Consider the following 17,338-nt stretch of genomic DNA (forward strand, 5'->3'; position numbering starts at 1 on the left):
GTCGGCTTTCCTTTTGAAACTGTGATAATCAGTCCTTAATTTCCTCTGACAATTTTTCTTGCGTGAGATCGGATCAAATTCTTGATTTTGGTACTACAGGACAAAGCCGTATGTTCATACCCGGATACTTATTGTGACGTTGCGCAATCTAAGTTTATTCTCCGTCGATTTGCTTTGTCATTTCAATTCAATCTGTATTGGACCATAAGTCAATTAAAAAGATGGCCCATCTCGAATCCATGTCAAACGTATATCTGTCAAGATATCCACTATTCACGGTCTGAGATCGAAGCCAATGTACGTAAGCAGTCTACGGTAGATGTCTACTACTACTGCATTCAATTTTTGCGCCTAATCTTAACGAAAATTATCCCACAATTAGCGAGCTTGTGCACTACACCCTCGAATAGTGTTCGTTTAGAATCGTATTCGGTTAGCTGTCCATACTGGGTCAATAAACCGCGTTATTAGGTTCGCAACCACCTCTGGATTCGGATTCGGATTTCGAACAAGATCAGCTAAAGTGGTGACGCTTAAATCGCAACTATTTTGTTTAGTGAGTACAACGCTAATGTGTGCAGGCGACAGAATCGAACAACTTTATGCATAATTTATCTTACGACGCATGTGCAGTGGTTAGTGTCGTCATTTGAAACAAAACACTATATATGTAAATGACCCGTTCCATATGGGTGTAGCATCATTTACGTATGGTCATCGATATACGGACGAACCAGTCAATAGCTGAGCAATAAATCTCTCTGATAAGTCGAGGCGAAACGTTTCTGTGACGTCATATTGACGTAGGTGGTGTAAAGAATGTCGTTCAAATAGGCGACTCTGATTGACTATACTGCTCGTCGTCGTGAAACAGTATGTCATATTGACAAGCAACGCAGATCAAGATAATAGACGCGCACCGGCGCTAGAGGGCAGGACTACATAGAAAAGGTTTATTAATAACAACTACATTCACACAGTCATATCTTCTTGATCGGAGGGTGGAAGTGAGAACGTCATGTAGTGAATAGTTCTTTTTTTATTGTCTGCCGTAGCAAGCATGAACATGCATACCAGTCATTGCCGTGACATCGATAAGATACGGCAAATCGGCGAAATTTGCGAAGAAAGCTATTGTATAAATAAACATATTCAAAGAAATTGTCACATTTTTTGTATCTTCCTAACACGTTCCGTATTAGCTCCCTTATTATTGTCCTGACGAAATGCCTACGTAGTCAATGTTATTGGTGACTTGATGTTGTGTAGATCCATCCATGTTGTATGGAGGCAACCCTGACTAGACCGCTCAACACAGTGATGCTTCTGGGGATTATTGTTACCAGCTTGTAAATACTAGTAATCTACGACGGGTTATATAAACATCAATCTGATTAAAATCTGATGTAGTTTACGGGCTTTAATTATTTTGGCTATAAACTTATTTTAATTTTATTTTACTTTGATTTTCATTTTGTGTTTTTTTTTAATTCCGCCCTACATACATCTGACCCGATGCTTATGTAACGAGATTTCAACGAGATCCACTATCGACGATTTTAATCAACGAATCACAGACTTCCTTCTTTAGCGCACATGATGACGTCACCGGGCAGAGTCAGGTGGCAAACACTCTCAAATAAAATGGCGGATTATACCGACCGAGAATAACACGGCTTTTCGGTAAGTTTATCATTGTCAAATGCAACGAAAGTCATTTTTATGTTAATATTGTGGCTCGAATGGTTCGAGTTTAGATCGTTATTTTGCGTAGTTATTCTGGGAGTGACGATTGTGTTTCCACCGGTTCGACCGAACACCGGTGTCTTTTTAAAGTCGCTTGCCCTGGAGACGGGTGATGTTTTGTTGACGATCGGGCCAAAATCGTCTACGGTATTGAAGCCGTAGCTGTAAATATTAATCAAAATGTATCAACATTTTGTACATTATACAATAATTCTTTATTAAAGTAATTGAGCTGATTTGGACTGGAATAAAATATTTTTTATTTGGAACCGGTGGGCCGGTGACCGTTATACAATTTAAAAGTCGTTTGCATTGTTTACTATAGCTGTTTACAGTAATCTAATCATTATGATTTACTCATTTTTTTGCTTCCATTCTAGATAATTATGCTCAGTGTTTGATGTAAAATTGGAGCGATGACCGAATGAACGAACCTTGGCTGGCGAAGATGTTAACTGGAAGTGTACACATTTGTTGGAAGTGAAAAAAATATTCAATGTAATGACAAAAATTGTAAAATGCTGTGGACTTTCTTTTGTAAATAAAAATATACTAGCAATTTTCTATTAATGGTTTATTCAAGTGGGCAAAATATAATGTACAGAAAGATTGCCCGTGGAGTATCGCTACACTGAAAAGTAAGCAACCGAAAGCCTGTATAAAAGGGGGCTGTGATTGGCTGTTACTTACGCGAGATTTGAACGGGACTTGCATAGGCGTCGGATCAGATTTAGGTAGGGCGGAATTTTAAAAAAATCACAAAATCAAAATAAAATAATAAAATAAAAAGACATTAATAACAAAAGTAATAAAAAATAAAATTAAAATTAGTTTATAGCCAAAATAATTAAAGCCCGTACACTACATCAGATTTTAATCAGATTGTATAAACATACGCCGTGCAAGTGATTACCAACACTCAATAGCATAGCTACACCTGCGATAAACAATCGCCCGTGTCTAATGGCACGTCATCAAGCTAAGGCCGTGTATTGGTTTAAAATGAAGCTTAATCGTAACCACTTTCATCAACAACTGTCAGAGGTTACCTCAAACATGGAACCGACGCCATCTTGTTCATACTATTCATCTCCTTTGTGTGACGCGTCGGTCACGCGAGATTTAAATAAACATCTTGACACAGTATCTCAAGTGCTACAACACTACATACACCTTAGGGAGAACGTCAAAAGATCGATGTCAGATAAAAAAAAACTTATTTGCTTTAGTTTGGGGGTGGGGGTTTTTGACTTTAAAAAGTTTCCATCCTACAAAAACAATTTTATTTTTTAATGAAGTCAAAAAAATCATGGAGTATTTGTAGTTCGTTTTTCTTCTATCCAATCATGGGAAAAAATAACAGAAAATGAAACAAACATCCAAGACGAGAAAATGGTTTTGTCCGAGTGTAAATATGTGCGTCTAATGAGGTCAATTTCAGGGCATGTACCAAGAACCAACTGCTATGCCATACTACTGTCCGATTATCAATTTGTATTTAATGGTGAATGTAGTCTGACGACGTGATCAATATTTATCAATTAAGTTTCAGTGGGGGTAGGGGGGTTGGGGAAAAAACTAAAGGAATTAAGTTTTTTATCCGACATTGAACTTTTGATGTTGTCCCTTATGTGATTATTTGCAGACAAACAAACAAACATTCGCATAACATGCACCACAGGGTATGTAATTAGATATGTTGCTACATACGTGACCATATTTTATCAGAGTTTTCATTGAATGCCATACTAGCCGAACGATCTTCGATTCCAGTGACGTAATCACCAGCCTTTGCTCTGTATTTACAATATCCATAGTCAGTGATCTTTAAAACCCATTTCTTGTCCACCACGCAGTTGGTAGATTTTAAGTAACCATGAGAACCAAGTATTGTCTTGTGAAGAAAGGCTATGCCCTATAAAAAAGGTAAAACATACTCCTCGGATCTTATTTCAATACTCAGAATATCTGTACGATAGCACAGATATTCTGAGTAGTGAAATAAGATCCTAATAAATTTCACAAAAGCGAATGTTCAAGTGAACCAATGAATCTCAATCAGTTGTTTTGACCCCACTCCCCAAAGTCTTACCTAGGGTGCATGCCTACACCAAACAACGATTTAAAATCATTGCGACATCTCCAGAGTATATTGTGCAAATACTCGTTATTTTGGCTCTTTTAATATTTGAGAAGCAGAACAAAGTTGATTTGTTTGATTGCTAACTTCTGTATATTAAAGACCAGATGTAGGTAGGGCGGAATAAAAAAAAATCACAAAATCAAAATCAAAGTAAAATAATAAAATAAAAGAGCATTAATAAAAAAAGTAATAAGAATAAAATTAAAATAAGTTTATAGCCAAAATAATTAAAGCCCGTACACTACATCAGATTTTAATCAGATTGTTCGTGAGCGTGCATTCAAGGTATTTGACCCATTTGCATGAACGATCCTCGTTCATGAGCACTTATTACAGTCAGTTAACTATTATGCCATTAATGATCATCAATATATTTACAGTTTCTGGATGTATTTATAACATGGATAACTTGAGGAAATTCAATCCCTGCCTAAGGCCGACTCGAAGACAAATTTAACAAATTTGCGCGCTCAGACAAGGTAAGATTAGGAGAACCGAAATTGTGCTATACATATATACGTATTTGTAATACGTAAACAAATTATTTAACTGCAGCTAGTATCCGAAACGAGCAGAAAAAAATGAATTAATATAATTTCAAACAATCCTTAAAAACATATAATATAAAATCTCCAATGACATGTATAAAATCTCCAATGACTCACTTTGTCAACAATGACGTCAAAGGTTAATTTGCTTGCACTGACCAATTAAATTACATTGTTTTATTACACTGAGCTGCCAATATAATTATATAGGATAACACACTTAATGTTGAAAAGTCAGGTTATTTATATTTACTAATTGTAATACCGCCAGACGTAAAGATAGACAAGGAAAGAGGCCACAACTGATGCTGAAAAAGTATGTTATCATTCTGTGGTGTAAGCTGTTACACTCTTAGGTGAAGAGAAAATAATAATACAATATTTCAAGAGTTTAAATACTCAGCAATAGGGCTATCAATAACCGTCAGTGCATAACACATTTGCCACGATTCGTCTGATAGTAATAAACAAGGCGAAACCATTGTTACAAGCATGCATGGATGGATTATTGAATCTCCATGAAAACCAATGGCCTACACTATAAACATGTCTCCATATGCTTGTTATTATATTATTTTATGAGCCTATTTTTTCACAAACGAAAATAATATTACTAACTACTAACGCTCATCGTGTTGGGCGAGGAAATCCGAATAAGTGTGAACATTATAGCTGCATTAGGATTCTTCGAAATGTCTGATACTTTACGTAAATATATTACTATTGTTGCACATATTTTTGTTTGTGGTGTTAATAAAAAAAAATTATGGTAAGTATTTTGAAACTCAAGGTAACAAAACAATGTATCGGAAAGTACATTTTAAAAAATAATGGCAGTTTTAATAGTTTGTCTTATGCTAAAACAAAAACCAATACGCGTACAATTCAAACTCGCAGACTTTAGTCAAACAGTATTCATCAACTTTAAAACTAGTGTGAAACCAGTTACAGAGTAAATAAATAAATGACACTCTGAAAATAAATAATTTATTGCAAAATTCAATGTATCGTTTATGCGTAGTTTATGCACAATTTTTGGAACGTTTCAATTATTCCTGGTGGCTCAACTGCAGTCAGTCGAATTTGTGTTTCTTGTAGACTTGACGCATACGAATTCGGAGATTAACGTGAATGGCTACCTAAAGTTCTCGGCAATGAACTGCTTTCACAGTGAATCACAGTATTATGTTTAAATATACATATGTTTAATAGTTATTAATTTTCTGAAAAAAATGCTTTCCCGTCGAAATCAATGACACAAGATCGGACTCCATCATCGATAAAACACATATGACTTCCACATTGCGATCAAAATAATTCGGTACCTTGCGGCACTGTGATTAACCTGTTAGGCCAAAGAACACGGTTTCAAGTCAATTCATACACCAAACGATCATGGCGATAATCGCTTCGCATGAACAAATTGCATGCGATCAAAAACATTCGCTTACGATAATACTAAGTTGAATTTTATTTGCATTTCACCAAAAAAACAATTAAATTGCTTTGTGTATGCCATTATAGCTTATATTTAGCATGTACATAATCTTGAAAACAAGTAACAAGTACTATAGAGTAGATCATTTGCTACTGCTTGTTCTCTTTTAAACTGTTTTGTATGCATTTTGTACTACCAACATGAAAAACAACCAAAACCTATTATGTAAATATCACGTAGAAATACCAGTATTTTTGTTTTTGTGTGAAGTACAAACATTCAACTCTTGTGTGGCGTCTAAATTAGAATATGTGTGGTAAACAAAGCCAACTATTGTTCTGAATTATCCAGCTCCCCAAACAACTCAATGTCGGTGTCGGTTATACATCAACGCGTACACTTTACAGCTACTATTATTTAATCGTTAGTCGCGTCATTAAGCCTTCGATTTTAACTTCTAAATAGAGATACAATTGCCTCATAGTTGATATCCACAAACGCATTAGATGGCTCAAGCAAAAACAAGATGATTGAATCTTAGCGGGAACCTTAATAACAGACTTGCATTTAAAATGTAATGATTGAATGTAAATTTAAACATGGTCATTTTGCTCTATATTTTGCATATATCTTCTTTGTGCCCAAGCTGCCGTATACAATATCACGTTGTCTATAAAATCTAACAGTTTGAGCGTGTTACACTGAAAGATAGTGTTTAATTGCTCATAAAATAATATCAATATGTATTCATCACAATAAAAATAATTTTGATCGGTACATCTCATTCTTAGTTCTTATATATGCATGCATAATACCTCAATGAGATCAGCGATAAATGATATCTTGAACATCCAGTCCAGCTTGATATCTTCATTATTCAAAATATCCTGCAAAAACATATAAATACTCTTAAAGCTGTCTGTGCGGTTTGATATCAGCCTTTGTAAACTTACATGAGATGCTGTCCAGTCGAACAGATTCAATATGGCTAACATGCAGTCACTGAAATGGTACAATGAATGTCTGCCACCCTGGCAACACGATCGCAGGTGGTTATGAATTGAATCGAAAGTTGTTTTTTTCAAAATGGAAATGTGTATCATTTATAAACAAATTGCTTGAAACTGTAGAATACTTACAGACAAACTTCCTTTCGGACAGTATGCGGTTAGCAAGAAATTATGCGACTGCTCAAAACATGCTCCGTAAAATTTGTTGATATTCTCATGACTCAAATTTCTCATCTGGGAACGAAGGAAGGAAGCAAAGACAATTATAGCAACGCCATTCAGAAATTAATGAAGCTGAAACACTGGGTGATAACAGTTTATCTCGGCCTCCTTGAGCATTAGAATTTATTGTGTTAAATTGACAAATTGGTCTTAACAATGTAATTTACATGTGATGTATACGACTCGTATTCAGCGCGACGTTTTGTTTTAACATATTTTCCAAAATTTTTATTAAAATCTGTCTACAATAGAAAGGTGTGTCTATTTGGTTCAAAATTATAAAATATCTTATAAAAAATGCATGAAAATAGGAAAAACGTTGTATGTATTTTGGCGTGTACAAAGCATTGCGCTAAATGAGTTAATGATCCACTCTAATTCAGTTGTTTACTAAATACATGATACATTTTTTAATAGTAAATCCCGTGTGATTATAAACTATTGAGATTGTAGGATAGCAGTGTTATCGACCCCGTCATAATATTTAAGTAATTGGAGCGATACACTTAAATTGATGTCGAGCTTGTGATCGTTTGGCTGTGGGCAGTAATGGTTTTTGTTGAAAATTGCGATTGCTCAATGTGTGCAGCCAACATAATCGGGGACTTCAATCATATTACTGCACAAAGAAAGTATCTCACAGTCAGCTCACGGGCAATCCGCATAGTTAGGGACATTACGTACCGTTTTTAACTCTTCAATGTTTTCGTTTGTTGGATTGTGGTTCTCAATTTTCAGGTAGCGAATAGCGCACATAATTCCTTGATACGATCCGACTACGGTAAAAGTTTTGTCTTGTTGATCCAATGCTTCTGCTGCAGACGACTTTGAGTGAAGACTCCCTAATGTAGCTTGCAGCTATAAACATATATTGTATTAAAATATAAATACAATTCTACCCGCTGCGCGTCGGTCGATACTCCCGCTGTACTGCTTTCGTGCACACTTTGAGGTATCCTCGTAATAACCTCAAACTATTGAACAGTTTATACACTAGTCTGATAAAAATCTGATGTTTCATTTCATCATTTTTGGTTTATTATCTGGTTATTTTATCATATATACCTTATATTATTATATTTTAACAAAATATCCAGAAATAAATTGTAGATTAAAATAAAGTATATATGAAAATACTGATTACTCACACAGAGGAAAAATAACAAAATTAGCGACCCCCCCCCCGCGTTTTCTGACAAACTTAAGCGACTTTGAGTTCGGTTTCCCATAGATATTCGTCACAACATGCAACATGACACAACATACAGCTTACGGCTCCATGCTGGGCGTAGTTTCAATGACAAGTATTAACTTTCAACCAATAGATAATTTCGTAATTATGGTATGAACCAATTATTTTCTACACTTCTGACTAATTAGCATAAAACGCACCATTCCTTCCCCACGCTTACATTGTATCTTAAATTGACTTCTTTGTGATCTGGACGAACTTTTCATAAATTTAAAATTGGAATTGCGAAATTTAAAATTGAAAGCAAATTTCCAAATTCCATTCTTCGGGTTGAAGACTTTGGATTCAATATATCATAATTCGTGTCATTAGATTTTTATTTTCATAAAGTCTATTGTTGTGATGGAAACCAAATAAACAAATGGCCATATGCATCTCGGAGGGCTTTAATTTCAAAAGTGTAAGTGTAAAACAGCAAAATATTTGTGTTTTAGAAAACCTGTGCAAACTTCTCAACATTAGGAATCAGACACTTTGTCCTAATCTCGTGGACGCATTATACAATAGAATAAATGAATGACCACCATATACCACGCATTCATATATCTACTTATGTCAGAAATGTTCACGTACCCTTTGAAATACCTGCACTTCTTCTGATTTAATTTGCCAAAGAGATGTCGTCATGCTTTGGAAACGCACTCTTCAACGAGAGAAAACACACTTTACTGTTAATAAGGCGACAGACTATTGGTGAACACACAACAACATATGCACTCAGAATTATTGTCTCAGTATTATGAATAATAGGTAGTCTTGAAAGTATGGCAATAATAATAATGTCATTTAAATCAATCAATCAATCATCAAAATTATTTAGTAATTTTGAAATGAGTTATTTCTACATACCTGTAAACTAGCACGGCTGCTATAGCGCCACATAGTATTACAACCACTGCTACTGTCACTGTGGCTATTAAGACTGAGTTGTCTGGGGAAAACGTGTCAAGAAGAAGAGTAGTATAGAATCCTCGAAACATAAACATACATTGGCTATCTGCATTTGGGTTGTCAAGACCACCAATCGCAATATCTCGGTGGTAAGTTCAAAGTTTGATGAGTCTCGTTGCAATGATTTTAGTAAACACTTATGTGGAACTCCCTGGTTATGTTATTTCTATGAACAGTACATGAATTAGCACTTTGCTACGAAATAAATGTTTACATATAGAAGAAGATGTGTTATTTTTCAAAGAATGTGACGTCCATTCTTTTTGCTTCACGGTGTGCAATGTTATGATTTTTTGTGTTTCAGGTCATACATTATCGTCATTCTCTGTGCTTCAGGGCATGTAATGTCATCATTTCGTGTGTTTTAGAGCATCCTGTCATCATTTTGTGTGTTACAGAGCATTTGATGTCAACATTCTGTGTTTCAGAGCATGTGATATCATCATTTTGTGTGTTTTAGAGCATGTGATGTCACCACTATGTGAGTTTAGAGCATTTTAATCAGATAGATCATTGCCGACAGTTGTCTAAAGTTTCACTGTTTAAAAAAGTTAAATTTAGTTATATGCATAAACTAAAACATTGCCGCTATGACTGTTAATTAAATTGAATGTATACATGCATTAACAAAGATCGGTACAATCTATTCAAGTGATTCGATGGTCAACAGGTGTCGTAACAAAATATTCCTAGGCACACGTACACAGAAACCATATACTTACCAGTTTCATTACAGTGTTCTCCAAGGAATCCACAAGCTGGACGGTCGGATGGCGTTTTTAGAATTGCCCCGTTGCCATTTCTTCCCCAAATGGGTAAATGAGACATTCGAAATATCTAATAATCAAAATGACAATGAATAATTCCCATATTTGTATTTATCATATGTTTGACCATTGTTGTGTCGCTTAAATGAATCGAATTTTCTCAGCATTTATCCCCCGTATAACGCCACCGACAGTCGCCATAGTTGAATGTACAACCCATGTGACTTTATTGACATGACATTATTTATAGCACATTCGCACACAATTGAAAAAAAAAACTATTTTTTTTTTTTAATTACCCGAGTCTCCAGATTATATGGCGGTGTGCAAACGGTAGCAGTATGGCATTTTGTGGCGCATTTCCGTGGCGTACGATTGTGTTAATGTGTCCAAAATGCTGAAATCGTGCATAATTCATCAACTCCTGGATCATGTAATTCTAAAATCAGGTTCGAGTCAATTTGCGTGTTAAAATATTTTACAAATATCACGCTTATTTTCAACTCCGTGAATTTAAATTTATAGTGTTTCAATAGTGGAATGAAAAATGTGCTGTCATACACGAAGCAAATTCTTCTCATCACGTATTTGATCATATATTACCATAGCATTGACATGCTGCACGGCGATATTCTTTATTAGTGAATGTTGCACATTTCAAAGAAATATTGCTTCATTAGATTGACCTATGGTTTGATGGTAATGATTAGTGTGACGTTAATGGCACGTAAAAGTCAGGCGCGTGCAACATTCGTTGTCCAGTTCATTTAACCCGGGTTTCGATTACTTCACCATTCCCTTACAATCAGTAAAATTTGAGTGTGTGAACAGACCACGTATATCACGAAATCGTATACACGGCTGCATGTGTATAATTATAGAGTTATATGTCAGATGATGCCACTATTGGGAGAATCATATCCTCCAGATCTTTGTGCTTTAATGAAAAACAGATGATTTTTTTTCAATCATCTTTTTCGAGTCCGGAGGGATACGTTCAGATTATTTGAAAGATTATGCGGGGAAATATTCAACAACAATATTATTATTTTTGAACATTCGTCACTGACTGAGATAGAGAAAACATTAAAACATGAGAAAACATTCTGCAAATTAGTGCAGTTTTTTGTTCATATAAAACACATCAGTGTCTAAGTGGCATATTTTTTTCAAATGATAGGATTCCTTCGCTTTCAGTTATTGTTTTTGTACACTGCGCTTTTATTAATATATATTGAATGTAACATAGACTATTTGTTATATGTAGTATACTTTTACATACGGGTTGCATTACAGTCTCCCAAACTATGAGTAAACGTTTGAATGTATGTGACTGTTATCTTCGCGAATTGTTCCCTATTTAAAGCGCAATAGCCATCGACCTATACAACTCGTATATAAACGTCTAGCTATTTTGATTAGTTATATGGAACAACGATTACCAAAAGTGACGCTTCGACAAATGTTAGGCAACTTTGTTCTCAGCAGACATATTTTACGTTGCCTAATTTCTGTTCAATTGTACTATTAAAAATGTACCAAACTGAGCTGCGCCATTTCACTCAACTGTTATAAAGTAATGCGACTGTATCAAATTTATAGTATGTTGATATTAATCGATTCTGAACTATCTAGGAATGTGAAATCCCTTATTTTTAACGGCTAAGAGTGAGTAAACATCAGAAAGTCGTGAAACTAGTTCAACTGTACTGTGTGCTATTGACGTATAGATTAAAACAATGTGAACTGTATAAGTGGCAATTCTTTACAGGAAAGGTAGTCCCGTGCTAATATGCTATGGAATAGAGTATTGTGTAACATTGTATACTATATGTGGCCAAGGGGAACAATGCAATAATGGCGGAGAGTCTCCACCGTAGCGCTGACGGTTGTCGTCGCGGTCAAGGTCGCATCCGTGGCCGCTAGGTTTAAATTGCATACAGAAAAATGTATTTGACACATAATATCCATATGGAAACGCACGCAGTTTCTACAACCGCTGATGTTAAATACGGGGTCGACTTACCCGCTCTCCATTCGGTCCATTAATGGATTCTGCGACTACTTCCATGTGCCCAGACGGTCGAAGATCAAGAACCCAATAATCGGGCTCCCGGTCTCCGTTTTCGTCCATGACTACATTGCCAGTCATACCTGTAAAGACGTCATTATTATTTGGTTCATTTATATATAATAATAATAATAATAATAATAATAATAATAATAATAATAATAATAATAACTTTATTGCGCAACTTAACCATCTGTGGATTTAGTAAGGTAAAAAATGATTACAAAAGACACCTAAAATAAGACACACTAAAACACTAAAATTAAAATACAGTGAAATTCAACAAAAGAAAGAAATACAAAATAGAAAATCTCTGAAAAATTGAATAAACAGCAGCAAGGTTCTCCCAGACCATAGTTACATATTTAACTTTTAGAAAATTGTATTTTTTAAATAATATGACAAAGGCATATTTCCCATTATTTTCACAACGCTTTCCATTCTGGACAAGTCATTAATTTTTATTTTAAAATACTTCAAGACATGTTTTCTCTCTACTTCATAGAAATTGCAATCTAAAATGAAATGCATTTCATCTTCAATTCGATCTGAATTGCATTTTTTGCAAGTTCTTTCATTTTCTGGGGTTTGGTTTACTCTTTCCAATTCAATTCCAAGGTTGTGGTCACTGAGCCTGAACTTTGCTAACACTCTACGTTGGCTGACGTTTTTCATTTCATTTAGATAGTTTTCTAATTCAATTTTTTGTTTAAATATACTATATGTTTGTTCCCCTCTTTTTTATTTAATTGTTTTCTCCATGATTGAATAAATTCATTTGATAGCTTTGTTTTTACAACATTGTTAGTTGATTAATATTGTTGATCTTGTATAATACACATAAAATGTCGAGAAATGTGTCTATATACTCACTGTCATTCTATAAATCCTAAAATTAACATCTACTGAGACTGGAAAAAAGTCAGGAAAAACACGCCTCAAACAGAACATACACACTATCGTACGAAAGTAAGCAAGCAATTGTATTTACCCTAACTGAAATACGCAGTGTAATATAAGTGATAACACATATTTTACTTACCATGAAATGTGAGTCCTTTGACGTTACTGAACCATTTCTCACCATCTCTTGGATGACCACCCTGTTCCAGTGTCTTATTCAAAGCAATTGCGTACATGAATACGGCATCATGCAAGAACGGTGAATAAATATTACCCTATATAAAGCAAATATTAGGATGGGTTATTGTTATGTGGTTCATGGTCTTGCACCTATCCTCGGGGGCGGAGCTACGTCACGGACGTTCTACGTTGCTAAGACGCGCACCACTGTACGTATTTCTATGGGCTTTGTGCGCGCTACTGTGGAACGCCGGTGGAGCCGGTGAAAACTCGAGAAAACAACACAAACTCAACTTTGAAGTAATCCTGAACAACCAAATTTATATATGTTACACACGTAGGGCTAATCTTGTTACACTGTTCAGGGGAGTCTCAACAAACATCCCAAAGTACCGTTTTCTGCGAGTTTTTGGTCTTTGTTTTCACCGCGAGGGTTGCCAGGCGGTAGAAATTGCCCGGATGTCCGCCCCCGAGGATAGTATAAATGTTTAAATATATAGAAAAATATTGAATGAGTATTGCTTAGGAACAAATGGTTTCATCTTACTTCGAATGCTGAAATTCTCTTGCTGCTATATTGTCAATTAGGAAAGATGCGTTAAAGTTACGTAAAAATGTTTGTACTGTGTGGCATGAACTTTTCATGTAACATAAACCCGAGCACGTTCAATTTAAGTGTTACAGTTGGGCGTGGCAATTGATCGACAATTGTACGTGTAATGTATAATGCTTAATCTGTTCGACGTTTCTCCTCGATTGGGTGGACACAAATAATAAAACTATGAATGGACTGATTTAGTATTCTGAACGCTGTTTAGTTGAATCGCAACGACTACGTAACGACTGCATGGTTCGTTTATATAGTCTATTTACATAGTTGAGTACTTTGCGTGTTCTTGTACAGATATGAACAGAAGTTAATCGTTATATACAACAGCATGAACGAGGTTTATGTACGTTTGAAGTATTCCATTCTCAACAAAGCCTTAGTATAATATAATAGTATAATAATGTATGTGCAATGACGTAATTATTAACAAATAGGGCAAAAGGCAAACGGCGAATCCAACAGATACCAATCCTGGTAAAACGTGAAGCAACAGCAAAATAGAAGATGTATTGAAAGTAGGGTTATATTAAAAGACTAACTAAGGTATTCACAGTACATATTACTCCAAAGTGCTTAAGTTGTGTACATTGTGAGTATATTTACCTATCAAAGTAATAATAAAGAATGTGTATTTACACTGTTGTATGATTATCTATATAATGTACACAGAGAACCCAGCGATATCTCCGGCAAGGATGAGATGTGTCTTTTTAACCATTTTTATTACATGAGCTGACAAGTATTTAAATGGTAAATAAAACATATCAGACCGCTGGGTATTACAGCATAGCAAAAATGTAGTTAAATACTGGTATTCATCAACTGGTTTAGTTTTTAACAAGTAATTAAATAGCGTGTTACCAATACCAACTTTACGCTGTTTGGGGTGCATATTTATTTTGAAATTAGGGCTTTCAGAATAATTGTCTATAACGATGTGTATATTCAAAGAATCTTATTCCAAGTCAAAAAACGAAACCCTATAAATCACGTAAATTTCAGTTCGGTTATTAGCTTGTAATTGACTGCAGTTATAACAACTACAAAAAAACATTATTTGGGTCTAATTAATGAGCAATCGTACAAATATGTTAATGCTCATGGTAATATTTATCCATCTTTTCACTTCCATCTGTTCCAACATATCATTTAGATTCATCCACCTAAATCTATCCGTATTATCGTAAAATTACAACATTGTACACCTCTATAACGCAATTGACATTTTTATTATATTCTTCTGTTTTGTAGCCTGGTATAATTTTCAATATCAACATCGTGGGAAATGTGTAGGCCTCTATCTTTAATGATAACAGACTCAATAATCTAAGTAAGTATGACCTTCCAAGAATGGCCTAAAATAGCAAACGAACTATTTGCGAAATTAATTTAAACATTGGGTATACTTTTGTTGAGTCAATTGAACTAAGTAAACTGTTATTCCAGAAGAGTAAAATGTTATGCATCAATGAATACATTAGTTGAATAAAAGCAGCAAGAAAGTATTAATTGGATTAGTTCATATAAGAAAGTGAACTTCATTATGTGTAATGGCATACCAAATGAGAAGACTCATAGTCTATGCAAGGGAAAATTTACTTATTCTATAATGTACAAATTGACGAAAATAATCAAAAGTTGTATTGTCTGCAAAATTCAATCGACTGTTCTTTCCAATCTGAATAACTAGGACAAAAAGTTACGACGCTCGAGAGTTACATCTATCGAAACTTTGTATGTTATGTCGTTTATCATCTGGGTTACTGTTTGTCTTCACTGAAAATAAACCCAGTCATACATTGCGCGCTGAACACAACTAACCTAGGAAGTACGTAAGGTTTGCCGTTCAACGGAAACATGAGTAAAATGTTTCTATAAATTCTAAAGGCATGGACATAATAGCTACACGGGAAACAACTCAGAAATACGGTATGCATCTCAGATTAGCTTAATGGAAAATAATTCACATCGAATATTGATTCTGTAGTATAGACCCAGTAATATAATATTCGATCGCTGATCAAAGAATACCGCGTACGATAGGTGATGTAACCATAAGATGATGACAATTCGCCGCAAATGTTGCATATATTATATTACGTATATTAATTCACACGTCAAATGCCGAACAACACGTATCATACGATCAGAAGTCCAGTTACTGACACATTCTCTATATTGCTTTATTAATACCCTCTTTGCACGATTGGCCGCGTTGTATATATTGCACAGCAATTCCATGTCTTTGATGCGTAACACGAGTGTGTCTAATGGCATTGATATAATGAAACCGATGAAGCGTGTAATAACATGTGTTATCACGCTACTTAACAAGGAACTAATTCCAATCAATACACAACAACACTGTATTATCTATTATATAATTAGAGACCATAATTAGATGTTCTATTCAATACGGTAAGTTTACATACGTATTAAACTGAACATTTCCTTTCTTTTTCGTTTATTATTATACTTTTTTACTTTTTTTATATTTTAAACTTTAATATTTTAAACTTTATTGATTTGTGTATATTATTATTATTATTATACATTATTAATATTGCCTAGTGTAAGTTTTCCCGGCGTCCCATGTTTATTGGTACTGAAATAATTGTTGTTGTTGTTGTTGTTGTTGTTGTTGTTGTTGTTGTTGTTGTTGCAATTTAGTACATTTATCATTTACCTTTACTTTGTTATGTTAAACGTAGTAATATAGGCATTTGTCGAGTTTTCTAAACTGTATTGTCTTTCTTCTAACCTTTCCATTCTGAATTGTGCAATTGGATTTGATTTTATACTTATTTGCTGAGCAAATATGTCAAATAGTGATTGATAATGATATAAACATTCGATGGGTTTGAATACAGAAATAATCGTGTCAAATTTATTTGAACATATAGTGTGTGCATTCCTTGATCAATCGCCCATTGCATGCGAATCGAGAATAAATGAAGATCAATTATTGCACTTTTTTACTCATTTGAGTGTTTTAAACATCAATATCAATACGCGCCCATTTACTCCTGTATGTTTGTCTACTAATTAGAATATTACAAATAATCAGCTTTTATCTGTTTTACGAACATGAATACCATCATCTATAAATGATGGTTAGGGATTTGTTTCCATATTATTCAATAATTAGTCTTATTTAGTCTTTGGCTCTTTCCAGCATAGTTTCTGCGCTTTGGCTACACCATATATTCTGATTGATCTTGCAAATAAATTTTAATTATCTGTATCGACCTGACTATCCACAACATCTTCTCTTTCTTTCCCTATATATTTCATGTCATGAAATATTTCATGTCCCAGAATTCATTTTGTTTGCGACCGGAGCTTTTCGCGTCTTTTTTCGAACACATTCCTTGCTTTTGTGACGTTGTGCGGACAGTGTTTTCGACACATCGATTGGTTTCGTAAATAAATATGGGTTTCACCAACAAAAAGTTTAGTGTCAAGGTGGTAAAACATGTAAATTATTTTGTTTTTTT

General features: G+C 34.5%; 1 protein-coding gene across 1 annotated transcript in view; it reads right to left on the minus strand.

Annotated features, from left to right (window-relative positions):
* The window catches only part of LOC100374431 (atrial natriuretic peptide receptor 1-like), a 64,609-nt gene that overhangs the window by 14,520 nt on the left and 32,751 nt on the right, over positions 1-17,338 (minus strand). Inside the window, exons 7-15 of the mRNA XM_078011558.2 lie at positions 13,191-13,326; positions 12,104-12,231; positions 10,033-10,147; positions 9,209-9,290; positions 8,933-9,002; positions 7,792-7,965; positions 7,015-7,119; positions 6,691-6,762; positions 3,457-3,661 (exon numbers count right to left, since the gene is read on the minus strand). Coding sequence (XP_077867684.1) covers positions 3,457-3,661; positions 6,691-6,762; positions 7,015-7,119; positions 7,792-7,965; positions 8,933-9,002; positions 9,209-9,290; positions 10,033-10,147; positions 12,104-12,231; positions 13,191-13,326 — 1,087 coding nt within the window. The remainder of the gene's footprint in view (positions 1-3,456; positions 3,662-6,690; positions 6,763-7,014; positions 7,120-7,791; positions 7,966-8,932; positions 9,003-9,208; positions 9,291-10,032; positions 10,148-12,103; positions 12,232-13,190; positions 13,327-17,338) is intronic.

This window comes from Saccoglossus kowalevskii, chromosome 17, assembly GCF_978046115.1.
Source record: "Saccoglossus kowalevskii chromosome 17, keSacKowa6.1, whole genome shotgun sequence".
NCBI lineage: Eukaryota > Metazoa > Hemichordata > Enteropneusta > Harrimaniidae > Saccoglossus > Saccoglossus kowalevskii.